The sequence below is a fragment of the Chrysochloris asiatica genome, unplaced genomic scaffold (assembly GCF_000296735.1).
Source record: "Chrysochloris asiatica unplaced genomic scaffold, ChrAsi1.0 scaffold00020, whole genome shotgun sequence".
Classification (NCBI taxonomy): domain Eukaryota; kingdom Metazoa; phylum Chordata; class Mammalia; order Afrosoricida; family Chrysochloridae; genus Chrysochloris; species Chrysochloris asiatica.
In genome coordinates, this window is record NW_006408538.1 from 10,524,565 (window position 1) to 10,542,588 (window position 18,024).

The window sequence follows — 18,024 nt, forward strand, 5'->3', positions numbered from 1 at the left end:
GGTTTCTACCTATAGTTTTATGTATTGCAAAGGCCCCGCAAGAAGCCTCGTTCACTGGGTACGCTGTAGCCCCATTTTAGGTTAAAAGCATATTTTTAAAGTATTAGTAGGTTATACTTTTCAATAAAATATAACACAGTGTGTATATAAATGCGTTTCTGGCCACCAGTGAAAAATTTGAACTATTCTTGCTCTAAACACCAACAGAAAGGTTTTATCTACACAATGTTTTTCATTCCCTGAAAAAAATGTCTTTCCCAGTAAGTATATACCATTATGGGCTGTTAACTAAAGAGTCGGTCATTTGAATCCCTCAGCCACTCTTTGGGAGAAAGATGAGCCTTTCTACTTCAGTAGAGATTTAAAACCTCAGAAATAAGATCACTATGAGTTGAACCAACAAAAAAAAGAAATAAGATCTGTCATAAAATATATTTATAAGGTCAAAAGAACAAGTTTCCTTGCCTCTGTGTTCATTCCTTTCCTGGGTTCCTGAACTCACCATTAACCAGTTGCACCTTTTGTGGTGCGGAGTCTTCGTGTGGCGCTGTGGGTTAATGCACTGGACTGCTAAGTAGGTTTGAACCTCAAGGTTGGGAGTTCAAGCTCACCAGCTACTCCTCTGAAACCCTATACAGGGTTGCTATGGGTTGGAACTGACTCCATGGCACTTAACAGCAACCTTTTTCTGGGACTCCTGGTGAGATGTTGTATGACTAAGACTGGACTATGAATCACAAGGTCGGCGGTTCAAAGCCATGAAATGCTCCTCGGAAATGCTATACAGGGATGTTATGAGTAGGAACCAACTCAGCAGCACTTAACAACCACAATAAACACCTTTTCTCCAGTGGTGGTGGTGGTGTGCCGTGGAGTCGGTTCCGACTCATAGCGACTCTGTGCAGGGTGTCTGAGGCTGTAAATCTTCATGGGAGCAGAAAGCCTCATCTTTCTCCTGAGGAACAGCTGGTAGTTTCAAACTGCTGGCCATGAGGTTAGCAGCCCGATTTGTAACCACTACGCTACCAGAGTCTCCAGTACTACTGTATAAATAAATACAAACTAATTGCTCTAGGTTCATGGTCACTTTAATTTAAAAATCTGAGACGAAGCAAGCACTACATTTCATTTGTTGTTGTTGTTATGTGCCATGGAGTGGTTCCGACTCATAGCGACCCTGTACAGGGTTTCCAAGGCTGTAAATGTTTACAGGAGCAAAATGCCTCATCTTTCTCCCACAGAACAGCTGGTAGTTTTGAACTGCTGACTTTGCGGTTCACAGCCCGATTCGTAACCACTATGCTACCAGAACTCATTAAATTTAATTTACCTGTATCCAAATAACAATCATGACCACCTGCTACAGAAAGGCTCTAAACTAAGGGCCAGAGACACAGGCTCTGCTCACTTGGAGCTCCAGCTCTTGTCTAACAGGAAAGGCAAACAAGTAAACACAACACATGTATTTCAATAAGGATGAGACCGACAAAGACAGAACTGATATGAGGAAGAGGCGTTTTAGGTAGTGTTTGCACTCCTTTGCTAGAAGGGAAACAAGGAGGGAAATCGGGTAGACAGAGAAGAAAGACGAAAACCTCCAGCAAGCATGAATAAAATGCAATTTAACTAACTAGAAAATCATGGAATTCTGGCAACTAAGTCTACTCTAAAAAAGGGAGGAAAGAAAAATTAAGATAATTATCTGGATTACTTCGCTTTTATCTCAATTACTTGGATATATATTATAAATGAAAAAGTCTTCCTTCTTCTAAAAAAGAAACTACCTTGTCTTGAAACCAAAGAATATAACAGAGTAGTCTTAGCAATATAATAAGTTTCTGCACATGACAAATTGGCCTGGTGAAGAAAAAAACCTTTGTTAAGAAAAGAAAGTAGTAGGAAGTAGAAAAACATATACGCATTTTCTCTGGCTTGATTAACAAATTGGATATCAGAACAGATAACTTTCTAACACCCCTTCATATATATGACAAATTAACTGTTCAGCAAGAATCAACTGTAATAATTCTTTCCATGGTTTCTTCTTTCTTTAGCTTCAAGTAACCATTTTTAAAAGGAAAATAAATTTTTTATTTTAAAGTTAGTTATTAAGTGCCATCAAGTTGGTTCCAAGTCATAATATCCCTGTTTAGAATTTCTGAGGAGCCACTGGTGAGTCTGAACTACTGACCTTGCAGTTCAAATTGACCTTGAGGTCCAATACTTATCCTACAGTGTCACCATACCAGGACTCCGAGGTTATTATAGTATGAACTAAAATAGGCATTTACCTAACAAAAGCATTACTCTTCTTAAGTTATAGTACTTAGCTGTTGCAAAAAAAAAACCTGGAGATTGAGTTACTTGAAATTCTGCTGTTCTGTGTGACCACCTAGAGATTCTGAAATGAGGCAGAAAGCCTCATCTTTTTCCCATGGACCGGCTAGAATATTTAAATTTATATTTTACAGATAGGCTACATTTATCTATAATTTTATACTGAGTGTGTTGAGTCTGTGGGATAAAACTGGACTGCAAAACACAAGGTTGGGGGTTTGATCCCAACAACCACTCCATGGGACAAAGATGAGGTTTTCTGCTCCCTGCAGAGATTTACAGACTGGAAAACTCTATCCAGGGTCTCAGAGGAGAAGGCATTCTAGTCTAATGTTTTCTTCTGATTTTCATTTGACTGTTGAATTATCTTGAAAAAAATTTAAGACTATCCTTTGTTAAAACGGGTTTAGTCTACAAATGCAGGACGTGACATTATTAACACGTTACTCTTATTAACAAATCTGCTCTAAAACTTCGATTTCCTGACAGGCAGGAGATTTTTGGTCAGGAGCCTGCATCATAAAATATTAAGAGTGTTGAAGGGTCCTCAAAAATCACCAACTAATTTTAGCACATTTCACTTATTCACATAAAGTACTTTTACTGAATAACCAACCCTAAATCATCAGTTTCATACCCAAAAAGTCATATCCATTATGCCTAGTAATTCTCAAACCATACCCTTATAATTTTGAGTTACTCTACTTGTAATTAAACAAATGAACAAAGTATTCCTATTTAATTATTTTATTTTGTTTCATTCTTATGATCGGTTGATGAGTACAGTTCACAATATCAAAATGAGAATGCTTCATTTCATATATATGGCACCGAGACTCGAGTGTAAGAATAGTATAGACCCTCCATGAATGGTTAGGTAGCAATCCAATGTTTAATCTGTAAGGCCCAGTTGCCCTATAGTAACCAATATTTAAGAAAGGCTCAGGCTGAAGTGGAAAATGTTTAGCATCAACAACTACCCGGATGCAGAAACCCCCTTCCCCGCTTAACTCTGGCTACATTTGGCTTCTGTTAAAAAATGCTAATACAAATTCCTCACATCTGAATGGGCCCGCCTGACTAACAGGACACTGCAGCCAAGGCTAACCTTGAGAATAGCTGGCCAAAGTTAATCTTGAGAAGTAACTGTCCCAACAGATGTATTCCTAGCCCCCACCCTAACAGCTCATGGATACATCATACCCTTAGTTTGTGCAAGATAGTGTCAGACCGCTATGTATAAATACTCTTTGAAAAACTGGGTTGGGGCTGCAGTCTTTCCCGCTTTCAGGGAGGCTGTAGTCGCTGGCCAGCTAATAAAGCCTTCCTTATTGATCCTGAGAGTCTTGAGTGGTCAGCTGGGTAAATTGAGACGCAACAAATCAAACCAAAATGATCTTAAAACATCTATTTTTACCCTAAACTTAAGCAGAATTTCCAGAATTTTTGACAGCAAACCAACCCTACAAAAAGCCGATGACACTAGGTCACATTTGATAAAGGACTGTCCAAACTGAATTGACTGTTTACACCTTCAAAAATGACCCATGATCCTTGAGAATTGACCTTTATTCCACAGTGGCTAAATTAAAACAGGGCATGCCCTTTTATTATTCACCACTTTAACCTGAAACAATGGTTTCTATCATCCTTTTATCATTTAAATTGGCTCGCAACCCTAGTTTCAGAACTACAATCCCGACTCCCTTCTTCAACTAATATCTATATACTTACTCAAACAAAAAGATCCTATGGAATTACCAAGCATTCTGATTCCATTCCTAGAAACTCTGGTTTCACTACTGTACCCTGTTGGTAGCCTAAGCAGAACTCATTCAGAAAACCAAGCCACCTAGATCACTACAGAACACACCTCAGCACATACTCAATGTGTAACAACAACAATAATAATAATAAGGCAGGACGACAAACCAGTCACCTACGTTGTTCATATACTCTGAAAGCAGGTCCTGAAGAGCCTGGCGAATTGCATTGCATTCTGCAATGATTCGCTCCCGATGGAGATCCCTCGTGCATGAAGAGTCTGCCAACAGTGCTGCCCCGCTGATAATGGCTTCTAGACGTTTCTCTAGCGACGGTCTTATTTCCTCCTCAGTCACTGTGAGTGGATCCAAGACAATTAAGGTCTAAGGGAAGAAAACAGTTCTGTGGTTAGAACTCGATGGCATTCTATTGTTATGACAAGCATTTTGTTTTCACATTTGTTAGTAAAGAGAATGGCATTTCTACTGTGTCTATCACCTGCTCACTCATATTCCTATATAGTGATTACTGTTCAGGGAGGTGAAGACAGTAATGCGATTATGAGCATCAGTTCTAGTGTCAGCCAAAGGTGGACTCAAACCTTGCCTTTTCCATTCACCAGTAATGTGAGGTCATCCAGGTGTCTTAGACTTCAAGTCACACCTTCTTCCTCTGTAAAACTGGAGTATTGCTGCCTATCACATGCTTACTGTGAGAATACTGTAGATGGGTAAAGTAGTGCCTGGGCATACTTACTGTTATTTTCAATTGTTGCTGTTATTAAGTGCTGTCTAGTCAGTTCATGGAGTTCTGGTATGACGCTGCAGGATAATATGCTGGACCGGAAGGTCAGTTTGAATCGCAAGGTCGACAGTTCAAACCCTATACAGGAAACCCTATACAGGGTCACTATGGGTCGGAACCAACTCGAGGACACTTAACAACAACAATAAAGTCAGTTCATACTCATAGCGACCCTATAGAGTTTCAGAAGCTATAATTCTTTACAGGAGAAGAAAGCCTCATCTTTCTCCTGAAAAACAATGGATTTGATCTGCTGGCTTTGTAGGTGGTAGCCTAACTAACACTGTTAGGAGTTTAAGACACGATCCACTAGCCACCAATAATCTTTGTATAGGACTTCACTGTTTACACAACAGTTTCACATATATTATCTAATGCCGATAGTACAAGGAGGTGGGCAGCAAAGGTAATGCTCACTCCATTAGTCTCCAAGAGAGACTCTCTTACCTGTATGATTTACTCAAGGTCACAGAGCATATAAATAGTAATTCAGGTGTTGCAATACCTAATTCAGTATTATTTTCATCATGCCTTGTTGAAAATCAGAATGATATGTTAGTGGTAAAGTTAAAGCTCTAACTTTACCACTAACATATCATTCTGAGTTTTAGTTATTCGCTTAAAAATAAAAAATGATAACTTTCAGCTATTTCCAGCTCTAGGAACCTACCACGGTATTTTTAAGTGTCCCATTAGATATAAGTCTTCAAGACAACAGAAGTTAAGATAATCTACAGCCTCTGTAGAAACGTGGAGGGCATGCTGCTCTTGGAGTGTTTTATTAAAATTCATGAAGAGAGGAAGCCTTTTCAAGGTTCAGGGAGAACATGGTAATTGGAGAAGGAATATCAAATAAAAACTCTCTGAAGAGCCGTGAGCATAAAATGAAATCTTATCATGCCACCAGAGTGTGTGTCTACCTGTGTGTGCAAACACTTATTATAACATCTTCAGTGGGTAATCCTAAACATAAAACATTCCATTTATTTAGTGCACTGATCATTACACTACATTCCATTATGATGGATACTTTCAAGTCAGTGGCCAGGATACGATTTTGAAAGCTACACATCAAGGAACCAACTAGGAAGAGAACATCAGTTACAGAAAGAGAAGTCATTTTCAAAGAACTGACCAAAAAAAATATATAAAATTGTTATTTTTCAGAGGCTATAAATGATAGTTCTGGTGTAGTACTATAAGCTATGCAATGGACTACTAATCTCAAGGTCAGTGGGTTCAAAAGCCACTCCTTGGAGACCTTATACAGTTAGAACCGACTCGATGGCACTTAACACCAACAATGTTCACACAGGAGCTCTAGTAGCATCTTGTTGTTGTTGTTAAGCGCCATTGAGTCATTTCCAACCAATAGCGACCCTGCATAGGATTTCTGAGGAGCAGCTGGTGAGCTTGAACCTCCAAAGTTACAGTTCGAATGGCTTTGCAATCTGGCACATTAACACACAGTGCCACACCAGGACTCTAGTAGCTTTGTTGATGTGAAGTGCCATCGAGTAGGTTCCGACCCATAGCGACCCTGTATAGGGTTTCCAAGGAGCAGCTGGTAAGCTTGAACCACTGACCTTGCAGTTCAAACAACTTTGCAGTCCAGAGCATTAACCCACAGCACCACACCAGTACTCCTCTAGTAACGCAGTGGGTTATAAATTGGGCTGCTAACCACAAGGTCAGCAGTTTGAATCTACAAGAAACTCCAAGGGAAATAGATGAGGTTTTATGTTCCCATAAAGATTTATAGCCTCAGAAACCCTTAACAGGGCCACCCTGAGTCAGAACCAATTCACTATGAGTCAGAACTTATTTGTTGGCACACAACAACCACCACCAATGTTCATAAGGGATCGTGGTGACTCTTTAGAATAATCACTAGACTGCAAACCTCAAAGTCAGCAGTTCAAGCCCACCAGCTGCTCCACGGAAGAAAGATTTATCTTTTTGCTTCCCCAAAGATTTACAACCTCAAAAACCCTATAGAGGGTCACCCTGCATTGGAACTGACTAGACAGTGCTTAACAACAATGTTCACATAACATCAACTTGAAAATAGATGTAATATAGAATTGGCTAAATGTCTTAGAAGTATAGAGGAGATTTCTTTCTTTCCTAACTTCATTTTCCTTTTAGGTTTCCACCCCTCTTGTGAGTCACTCCATTTTTCTCTTTTTCAGGTGGGGAAAACAAGAACATGAAAGGAAAATAATTTTATAAACTGTAACTATTTTTTTCTTTATCCAACGCATATTCATTTTCAGGAAACAATTATTCCAGCCATAGCCTTGGCCATCAACTAAGGATAACAGGATACTATTCATTTACGTCTAAATTTCCCTTCCTTAATTCATTTGCCATTTGTACCATGTCTTCTTCTGACTCACTAATTTTGAACAAACATTCCACTCCAATGTTTCAAAACAAATATTAAACTAATTAAAACTCTTTTTAAAAAATGGTTCTCCAATGGGATATCATCCTTAAGAAGGTACTTACTCTGTGGGCAGTACAATTATTCTTTGACAGCTGAAATGCAATTAAAGATGTGAGAGGAACTGCTAGGGGTCTCTAGCATGGGGATGATGGGAAAGGCTGATCAATTTCAAATCTGTTCTTCTGCAAGGACTGCAAGATGAAATTAGCAATTTTAGGTGTTCTGCTTGTGACTTTTGTCATCTAAGAGTTTCTATCCTAGGATGAAGTCCACACCAGCTCTTGTTCTACAAAGTCAACTTCAAATTCGCTCACTCTTTTGATTTTCACCTGCTTAACCTTTAACAATGTCAACTTGAGGATTAAGGTGTGCCTAACCCAAGCGATGGCACTTTCAATAACCTCATATGTATGCGAAAGCGGGACAATGAATAAGGAAGACCGTAGAAGAATTGATGCTTTTGAGCTATGGTGTTGGAGGAGAATATTGAAAGTGCCACGGGCTGCCAAAAGAACCAACAGATCTGTATTGGAAGAAGTGCAGCCAGAGTACTCCTTGGAGGCCAGGATGACCACACTTCATCTCTCATACTTCAGACATATTGTCAGGAAGGACCAGTCACTGGAGAAGGATATCATGTTTGGTAAGATGGCGGATCAGAGAAAAAGAGGAAGACCCCAGTGAGATAGATTGGCCAAGTGGCAGCATCAATGGGCTCAAGCATGGCAACAATTGTGAGGTTGGCCCAGGACCAGGCAGTGTTTTGTTCTGTTGTACATAGGGTCGCTATGAGTCGGTACTGACTCTCTGGTACCTAACATAAACATAACCAACATAATCCTTTAATACTATCCAGGTTTTTAAAGCTCACCTGAACTCAAACCACTGACTGCTCTGACATCTGATAACTGCACTACATCTGCCTGAAACAACTGCTCTCCTTTCCACATCCTAGAAAAGTTGTCACTAAACTTGCCTTCTAATCAATAAAAATACATTTTCTTTTAAAATAAGGTTAAATTTCATTTTTCAAATGGAAACAAAGGGGATGGGATACCAATGGATTTGTTTGAGACCCACTGAAAAAAAATTAATTGGTAATCACTTCTAATGTAATCTGCTGCGTTGTGTGCCATTCAGTTGATTCTGACTCAGGGTAACTTTGTATAGAATTTCCAAGGCTGTATATCTGTACTGGAGCAGAAAGCCTCATTTTTATCTCGAGGGGCTGGTGGATTCAAACTTCTGACCTTTTCGTTAACAGCCCTACACTTAACCTACTACACTATCAGGGCTCCTCTGAACGAATCTCTTGTTGTTATGTGTCATTGAGTCAGTTTCAACTCAAAGTGACCCTGTACAGGGTTTCCAAGGAGTGATTGGTAGGATTGAACTACCAACCTTCTGTGTAGCAGTACAATGCTTATCCTACAGTGTCACCAGGGCACAGTTGGTGGTGATTAAGACAATAAAGGAAAATTGCTTAATAGTTGAAGCATGAAACTGCCATCAGATTTAGGTAGAATCTTGCCTTTGCTACTTACTAGCTGGTTAATCTTGGGAAAGTTGTTTAAAGTCTTTGATTCTAAGGAAAATGAGGAATCATATTCATTATCCAAAAGAGTTACAAGACACGCTAAAAGATGCAAATACAGAGAATGGTGAGCACAGATCAATTTGTTCATCGCTAGACAGTCAGAATTCCAATTCAAGCTATCTGCTTCTTAGAGCTAGGCTTTTAATCCCTAAATTACACTGCCTGCTAACAGCAATCTCATAAACTATGGAATTAAGACTCTATGTTCTTAGCAAAATAATGTTCTGTCAGCAACCACAGTGTTAGGGAGGTAAGTATAATATGGGAAGAACCCTGATAAATGAAAAATATTTTCTATGTTCAATAGTGTGTTGTTGTTATGTGCCATAGAGTCAGTTCTGACTCATAGTGACCCTGTACAAGGTTTCCTAGGCTGTAAATCTTTACGGGAGCAGAAAGCCTTATCTTTTTCTCACGGAACAGCTGGTAGTTTTGAACTGCTGACCGTGAGGTTTGCAGCCCAATTCGTAACCACTATGCTATCAGAGCTCCTTCATATTCAATAGTGTAGGATCCTGAAATCATAGTACTCTTTTGTTTGTCTGTTATGAAATTAATACCATGAAAACACACCGAGGCTTTAAAAAATCTTCACAGTAGCAGAGACCCTCGTCTTTCACCCATGGAGCAGCTGGCAGACTCGAACCACAGATTGTGTGGATCACAGTCCTTGGAAATCCTATATAGGGTCTCTATGGGTCAGAACTAACCCTACAGCACTTAACATAAACAAACAAACAAATATACAAGTATTCTCAAGGAAACTACTGACATGGGAGCAATCCTACCAAATATCAAAATATGTAATAAAAGTGCAACAATAAAAATTCAGGAGTACTGGTAGCGTAGTGGTTACGACTTGGGCTGCAAACCTCAGGGTCAGCAGTTCAAAACTACTAGCTGTTCCGCGGGAGAAAGATGAGTCATTCTGCTCCCATAAAGATTTACAGCCTCAGAAACCCAGTACAGAGTCGCTATGAGCCGGAAGTGATTCCACGGCACATAACAACAACAACAACAATTGGTGTGGCACTGTAGGATAAGCACTCAACCATAAGGTTGGTTTGGATCACAGGGTCATTGGTTCAAACACACCAGCTGCTCATCAGAAACCCCATACCAGGCCACTATAAGTTGCACTGATAGGAAGGCACTTAACAACAGCAACAACAATCACAATCCTATGTGGGAGGTATTCGTATTATTTTCCTCAGTCTACAGGTTAAGAAAGAATGGCTTAAACAATTAATTTCATTTTCCCACTGTGAATGGAAGACCAAGATTCAAAATAAACTTTTCGGACTCCAAAGATTCTCTAAAAAGAGTCATCAAATTGATAAATATAGTGTTCTCTAACGTTTCAAAGCATTAAAAAAAAAAAAAAAATCCTAATACTTTGACATAACTTTCTTTGAAAGACATATGAAGTGGCATCAAATAGTTTGTGAAAAATGTAATTAAATATAATGTAATTTTTCCAGAAACTTTTTGAAGCCCTCTCACACTACTTTCACCTTTGGCTATACCTCTATCACTGTAAAGAGTCTGATGCACACCTTTCCTGATTTAAACCACTTAGTGCTTCCTTAAGGAGCTCTGGTAGTGTAGTGGTTACGAATCGGGCTGCGAACCTTAAGGTCAGCAGTTTGAAACTACCAGCTGTTCCGCAGGAGGAAGATTAGGCTTTCTGCTCCCGTAAAGATTTACAGCCTCGGAAACCCTGTACAGGGTCGCTATGAGTTGGAACCGACTCCACCACACATAACCACCCAGCCAACCAGTACTCCCTTACTATGTTTGGATGACTTCTTCTTGGTCTATGTACCAGTTCCTCATGAACATATTTAAGTGTCTGGAATATCCATTCTTTGAAATGTTATCCATAATTTGTTATGATCCACATAGTTGAATGTCTTTGCATAGTCAATAAAGCACAAGTAAACTTCTTTCTGGTACTCTTTCATTTTTGCTCAGATCTATCTGACACATAACCTAAAATAGAATATTCTAATATACCATACAAATGAGCATCAGATATCTATTTATTCAACAAATATTTATTAATCTTCTAATATGTCAGAGTAAGGCTTGGCCAGGCCTTACCAAGACAAGTGTTGATGTTGTTATGTGCTGTGGAGTCAGTTCCGACTCATAGCGACCCTATACAGAGTATAGGCTATAAATCTTTACAGGAGCAGAAAGCCTCATATTTCTCCCACGGAACAGCAGGTAGTTTCAAACCACTGACCTTGTGGTTCGCAGCCCGATTCGTAACCACTACGCTACCAGAGCTCCTTACCAAGATAAGTAGAAAGTTATTAAACTTACTGAACATGTCAAATCATAAATGCTACATGGTTTGCAAAAATCTTCTGTGCTTTAATAAACTTGATATAATAAAAACCCTATTCGTCATTCACACACTCTGTATTCTATGATGAGATGTGTCTAATTTACATTCAAAAGCGTCAATATCTTACACCTATTCTCCAAAGTGAAATTGTCTATCAAAAGAGATGTAGCTATGATTATAATCAAGTACCAACATTCTTCACAAAAACACATGCTATGCTACAAGTTGGGAGCAGCAGAAATAATAACCACACAGAATAAATAATGCTTCTCAAGCAAGTACATTATCAATCTTCAGAGTAAGTCATAAAAATGGAACAAAATTTCTCCCTATGATTACTAATAGAAAATGCTATTGAAGGAACTTTCAGTCTCTCCTTTGTCTAGAATATTCTTTCTTTTCATGCTTTTATGCTTAAATAATCTGAAGAATGGAAGTTTTAGATATTAACAATGTAAGCTTGTTTTCTTTTTTAAAATGGATGCTGATGTGTGCGAATGTTGATTTGACACAATGATATAGTGGGTTCTTTCTGTTTGCTTACATTTCAAAGAAATTCTATTTTTAAGCATGATAAAAGAAATGTTATCAATAGACTATAAATGAACAACATGACCAATGTAATGTTTTCCATTCCTTTAAGAAAATTATTTATTCTGTTTTGGTAACCTAGTACAAAGCTGATTCCATATTTTACCATAGTAAGTCAAGGTATACATAACTTATATTTTGTTGTAGATTAATATGACAAAAAAATGAAAAATATTTTAGAAAAGTATTCAATATGCTGATAAATCAGTTATGTACATACAGACTCCCTTTAAAAGCATTTCTCTAAATGTGGATTATAGGCCATTTTAATAACATTATGATGGAGGTTAAACAAAACCCCAACAAAAATGTCATGCATATAATTAATTTCACTGAGTAATAATTTCTTAAACTGAGCATATTTCTGCCAGAGTCCAGCAATCTGGTTTATGCAAAACCCCTCATCCTACATTTTTGTTTCATTTTTTTATCTGGTTCTATCAATAATCAAATAAATTTTCAAGACTTCTTCTATCTGCAAAATACGTTTGAAAAGATTGTACTAAATGCACTTCTAGATGCCACTGAAATTTTTGTGATATTAAATGTGAATCGGGCTGCAAACCTTTAGGTCAGCAGTTTGAAACTACCTGCTGTTCCGTGGGAGAAAGATGACGCTTTCTGCTCCCGTAAAGATTTACAGCCTCGGAAACCCTGTACAGGGTTGCTATGGGTTGGAACTGACTCGACGGCACTTAACAACAAATGTGAAAATGCATAAATCTTAGTACATGTTTTTAACCAGAATATTGCTGACTGAGGTGATACATTTTCATAAATGAAAAACGTGTGACTGCTTATCAATTTGGAAATGTACATATTTAGTTTATTCTCTATACATGATGTTATTAAAACTATGTCTCAAAAAATTTCCAAAACATATAAGCAATGATTATGAACTTTTTTCTGTTTACAATGAACTTAGACAAAATGCAGATGAATTTCATACACCATAATGTTGTTGTTGTTGTTAAGTGTCATCGAGTTGGTTCCGTCTCATAGCGACCCTCTATAGGCTTTCCAACGAGTGAATCAAGAGCTTGAACCACCAACCTTGTGGTTCAAACTGACCCTATACACCATGATACCGTCACTAAAAAATACCCTATGGCCCAATAATTTTAAATTCTGTTTTACCCTTTGTAACTGTCTCAACAATGCCATGTGTGCCTTATCCTTGGTGCCCATGAGTTTTACTGCTTCAAGAGCTCATCAAACAGAAATCCGCAAAATTTAAGCAAACATTTGAATAGCGTCTGCCACTTTTACAGTTTATGCCAGTTATTATTCCTGTGCAGTTTTCCCAGAAAGCAACTCATTGACAAAGACGGAGAAAAAAGGCACTCAGGGGGCAAATGGAAAAAATAAGTAATCCCATTTGAGCTCTATTTCTGTTTGATCGTACCTTCCACTTCTGTCTATAATTATGTCCTTTGGGAGAAATGGCTGGTTAAGTACAAGCCCTGGATTCATGGGTGGATTGTGCATAGTAGAGCTAGTAAAAGAGTAGTCAGTGTGGCGCAGTCATATCTAATAACTGTAAAGCTCTCAGAGTTCGGTCTGCTCTAGAATCCCTTGAACACATGACAAGTAAGAACATGACTGTAATGTGGTGACGACTTCACAGTAAAAGTTCAGATGCTCTTGAGGTGGTGACTAACTTCCTTCTATTCTCTAGAGAAGTACTGTAAAGACTGTGGCGATGACATTCTGAATATTTTGAAGTTACAACCAACTAAAGACACTCTTGTCATGAAAAGAGTTAAAAATATGTTTTTTTCACCCTGGCAATGAATAGATAGTTAAATATAAATTAGCTCAAGTATTTCGAAATAAACATTCCTATCTTGTAAAGATGAGTCTCTCTGTTCCCGTAAAGATTTGCAGCCTTGGAAACCCTGTGCAGAGTCAGAACCGACTCCACGGTACTTAACAACAACAACAACAACATCTTGTTAATTCAAGGAGCCCTGATGGTGCTGTTAGGTAAGTATTGGACTGATAACCATAAGGCTGGCAATTTAAACCCACAAGCCACTCTGTAGGAGAAAGAAAAGGCTTTCTGTCCCCATAAAGATCTGCAGTCTTGGAAACACTATGCAGGGTTACTATGAATTGGAATTCACTTGATGGCAGTGAGTTTAATTTTGGTTTATCTTGTTAACCTAGTCTAAAGAAACAAAAACAAAAAATAAAATTATCCTAGTCATTGTTGAGAAATATATATTTAGAATGTAGTATTAGCTTATAATTTTGAGGATGTCACAGGACTTGGGAAGTGTTTTGTTCTGTTGTGCATAGGGTCGCTATGAGTCAGAACTTAACATTAATATAACCATAGCTTCTAAGACTTTAGTCAGCAGTATAGATTGCACCTTAATGTAAAGAAACCAAAACACTCACAACTGGATCCAAAGGTGATATGATGAATGGAGAAAAGATTGAAGTTGTCAAAGACTTCATTTTGCTTAGATCCACAATCAACACTCATGGAAGCAGGAGTCAAGAAATCAAATTATGAGTTGCATTAGGCAAATCTACTGCAAAAGACTTCTTTGAAGTGATCAAGAGCAAAGAGATTAGTTTGAGGACTAACATGGGCCTGACCCAAGCTAGGGTATTTTCAATCGCTTCAAAAACACATGAAAGTTGGACACTAAATAAGGGAGACCATAGAAGAATCAATGCATTTAATTACGGTGTTGGTGAAGAATATTAAAAGTACAATGGACTACCAGAGAATGAACACGTCTGCGTTGAAAAAAGTAAGGCCAGAAAGCTCCTTATAAGTCAAGATGGCAAGACTTTGTCACTCTTACTCTGGATATGTTATCAGGAAGGATCAGTCTCTGAAGAAGGACATCAAGCTTGGTAAAGTAGAGGGTTATAAAAAAGAGGAAGATCCCCAGTGAGGTAGACTAGCACAGTAATCAGAGCAATGGACTCAAATGGAACAACAACTGTTGTTGGTGACCGCAAGCACTGAGATGCTGAGGCCCTGTGTCATGGACGAAAATCCAACACAAAGGCCTTCCTCAGGATTGTGAGCAATGGACCCTGAGGGCCAAAGGAAGTGACCTCCTGACATCCCGGGTTCATTGGTTTTTGCGAACTCACTGGTGGGCTACCTCTGTATAATTTTCCTTGGTCTTATTATTCATTCTCTGCTTCTAACTAAGCTAGCTAATTGTAGCTTCTGAGAAAATGGTTTCTTATGTGCCTCTCTTAATGTCTCCACTGTGTTGGCAGTGTGTAGGGTCCTGGGAACAAATCTTTCTGAGAAACAAGCTCTGGCCACCTGGCAAGCATGTCAAAACTGTTCTTTATCAAGTTATTCAGTTATGTTTGATATTAACTTAATGCATGAGCTCTTGATATCCATGTACAATAATAAAACCAAAACCCCCTCTAAAGCCAAGGCAGTAAAACTTCCTCATACAAACAGAGGCAGATTTCCTGGGATTACACAGGAAGGCTCTAGAGAGAAACTGCCCAGGGTATTCACTCAAAGTAGATTGGTAAATTCCGGGAGTATTGTTTAAAGAATAATAGTGGCAGCCCCCTCAAACTGTCCCCAGGTGTAAACAGATTAACCTAGATGTTCTTCTTCCTCCTGAAAGCTTAAGCCAGGTATCTGAAACAGCTTGACTCCCCTCAGACCTTTTAAATCCTTTTCACCTTTACCCATTAGAGATTAAGTGCTAAAGGTATGTTAAGTAGCCTTGAGAAATCTCATGTCGCTGCCTTAGGTCATTTAAGCCCAAAAAGTAATTTATAACAGTTTGCTTGAATTTTTTGAAAATTAAGAATGTTAGATTATTAAGACAATTTGTGATGTATATTTTAGAATTTGTTCCTGTAAATCATTGTGTCCTGTTTTGAACGATTAATCACATTTCATTACTGTACCTTGTCTTATCTGAATAATCACCTTCTTCCTTTGGCAAAATCCCTCCCTGTAAAAATAAAAGATGAATGCAAATTGAATGCTGCATGCAATACTGCCTGCAGTGTCATGCTGCCTGCAATGCAGGGTCTACCTGCCAGTTTTGCATCCACTCTGGTCGCGGAGTGTCCCTTTTTTCTCTCGTTGCGTCTTTGTGTATATTCTTTCTCTATTTCTTTTGCCGCCAGATCTCCCTACTTCGTAAACCAAACTTCCCTGTCGAGGCAGATCCCCGACAAACTGTGAAGAGAGCTAAGGATTGGGCAGTGTTTTATTTTGTTATGCATAGCATCACTGCAAGATAGCACCTAACAGCAACAACATTAGCTTACAACTGCCACAAAATCATCACTGTGGATTCTGTATAAAGACTACAGCCATGGTAAGAAATTTGGGTGAAATGAGTTCCAAGTATACTCTGTTGTTGTTGTTGTTATGTGCTGTGGAGTTGGTTCTGACTCATAGCAACCCTGTACAGGGTTTCCGAGGCTATAAATCTTTACGGGAGCAGAAAGCCTCATCTTTCTTCTATGGAACAGCTGGTAGTTTCGAACTGCTGACCCTGAGGTTAGCAGTCCAATTTGTAACCACTACACTACCAAAGAAAGTATACTCTATGGCACTGTTTAAAAGAAAGTTCTGTGTAAAAGAAAATGTCCTCTATCTACATTGACCAATACATTACACAAAGATTGCATTTAGCTTTTGATCACTTAAAATGAAGCCAGTGTGAGGAACTGAATTTTAATTTACATAACTGATTGATTTTCAATTCAAATAGACACATTGACGAGTGGCTACCACACTGGACTGCAAGTTGGTGTTTATTTTATACCTCTATGATATGAAATTTAGTTGTCCTATCCTCTTAGTTAGGTTTTGCTAGATAAAAGATACTGATGATTTCTGTTTCCGCACAGTATTAGCCACAGTTACAGATGAACTTCAGCTTTTCTGGGATTCATTACTTAGAACCTTTACCCTGCAACACAGAATTGCCAGTGAAGCCTACATCTCTAATGGGATAAGCTGACTGGTTGTGATTAAAACCAATCCCTAAATCCCTAAAAGGTGAGTATCTTTGGAGAGAGCACAGTAAGAGAATAGAATTTTTCGGGCGTTGGGGAAGGCAATACACAAGAAGGGGGAGGGAGTGGAAGAACAAGGTAGATAGGGGAACACTGAGACAGGTATGCCTGGGTTAGATGGGACAGAGGTAAATAGTGATGCATGCTTAACCTTGGAACAACAGGGCTCTGAGATACAGGCATACTTTGAAGAGGAGAAATAATACTAAGATGCTTAACTGTCTTACGATATTGTTTTCCCTTGCCTACTATGGTAAAAGAGACATTTGAGTGGGATAGAAAGGAATGTTGGGAAACATGATTAGAGAAAACTTGTAAGCCCATCTTCAGCCTATAACTGATTGGAATACCTAAAAGGGGTTCTAGTACTTGCCCAGTGAAATAGGCCTCCTCTGGAGCCTTTGCAGTGTATAGGACCTTAGGTAGCATCCTGAGCCCCATCCTGAACCTTCTGAGATGGAACACTCCACTATAAAGGACAAGCAGACCAGCCTGGAACAGCTAGAGTGACAGAAGATGCATCTTCAAAGAAAGATCATCAGAAAAAATCCAAAACAAAAATGTCAGTATGACTGTCTACTATAAGAACAAGCAAGTTGTTTGCCGGGAAGCCATCAAGGCAAGCAATCAAGTCCCTTCAGGACTTTTGTCTAAGACTGAAAGTCAAATGGAACACATGAACAGGCATGTAAGCTTGCTGGTGACCACACTGGTCTATTGGTGAGTGGAAGAAAGGGAAGGCAGCAATGAAGAAATGGGCTGAGTTCAACCACATTCCATAGACTCCTGTTAACCTGGAGATGCGAGAGAGAAGGAGAAGGGCTGATTAGTCTGAAGTGTAGTGAGACCTGGGCACACCTGAGCCCATGGACAAAGGACATAGCCACAGAGGGCTAGAGCTGAGAGTGAAGCATCCAGCTGATATGAAGTGAGGGGAGATGCACAAGAACAACTAAACTTGCAGACAGTACCCATTTCACCTAGTCTTGATGGCTTGATAATCAGAACTCAACTAGAGAAAGATTAAAGAAAAAACAATTTTTGATAAAGGAAAGGAGGGTAAATTGCTACAATTTGATGAACTTGACCTATACT

At 38.8% G+C, this 18,024-nt stretch overlaps 1 protein-coding gene across 1 annotated transcript in view; it reads right to left on the minus strand.

Annotated features, from left to right (window-relative positions):
- CTNNA3 (catenin (cadherin-associated protein), alpha 3) overlaps positions 1–18,024 on the minus strand; it is a 2,468,838-nt gene that overhangs the window by 1,939,496 nt on the left and 511,318 nt on the right. The window contains exon 6 of the mRNA XM_006835815.1: positions 4,281–4,484. Coding sequence (XP_006835878.1) covers positions 4,281–4,484 — 204 coding nt within the window. The remainder of the gene's footprint in view (positions 1–4,280; positions 4,485–18,024) is intronic.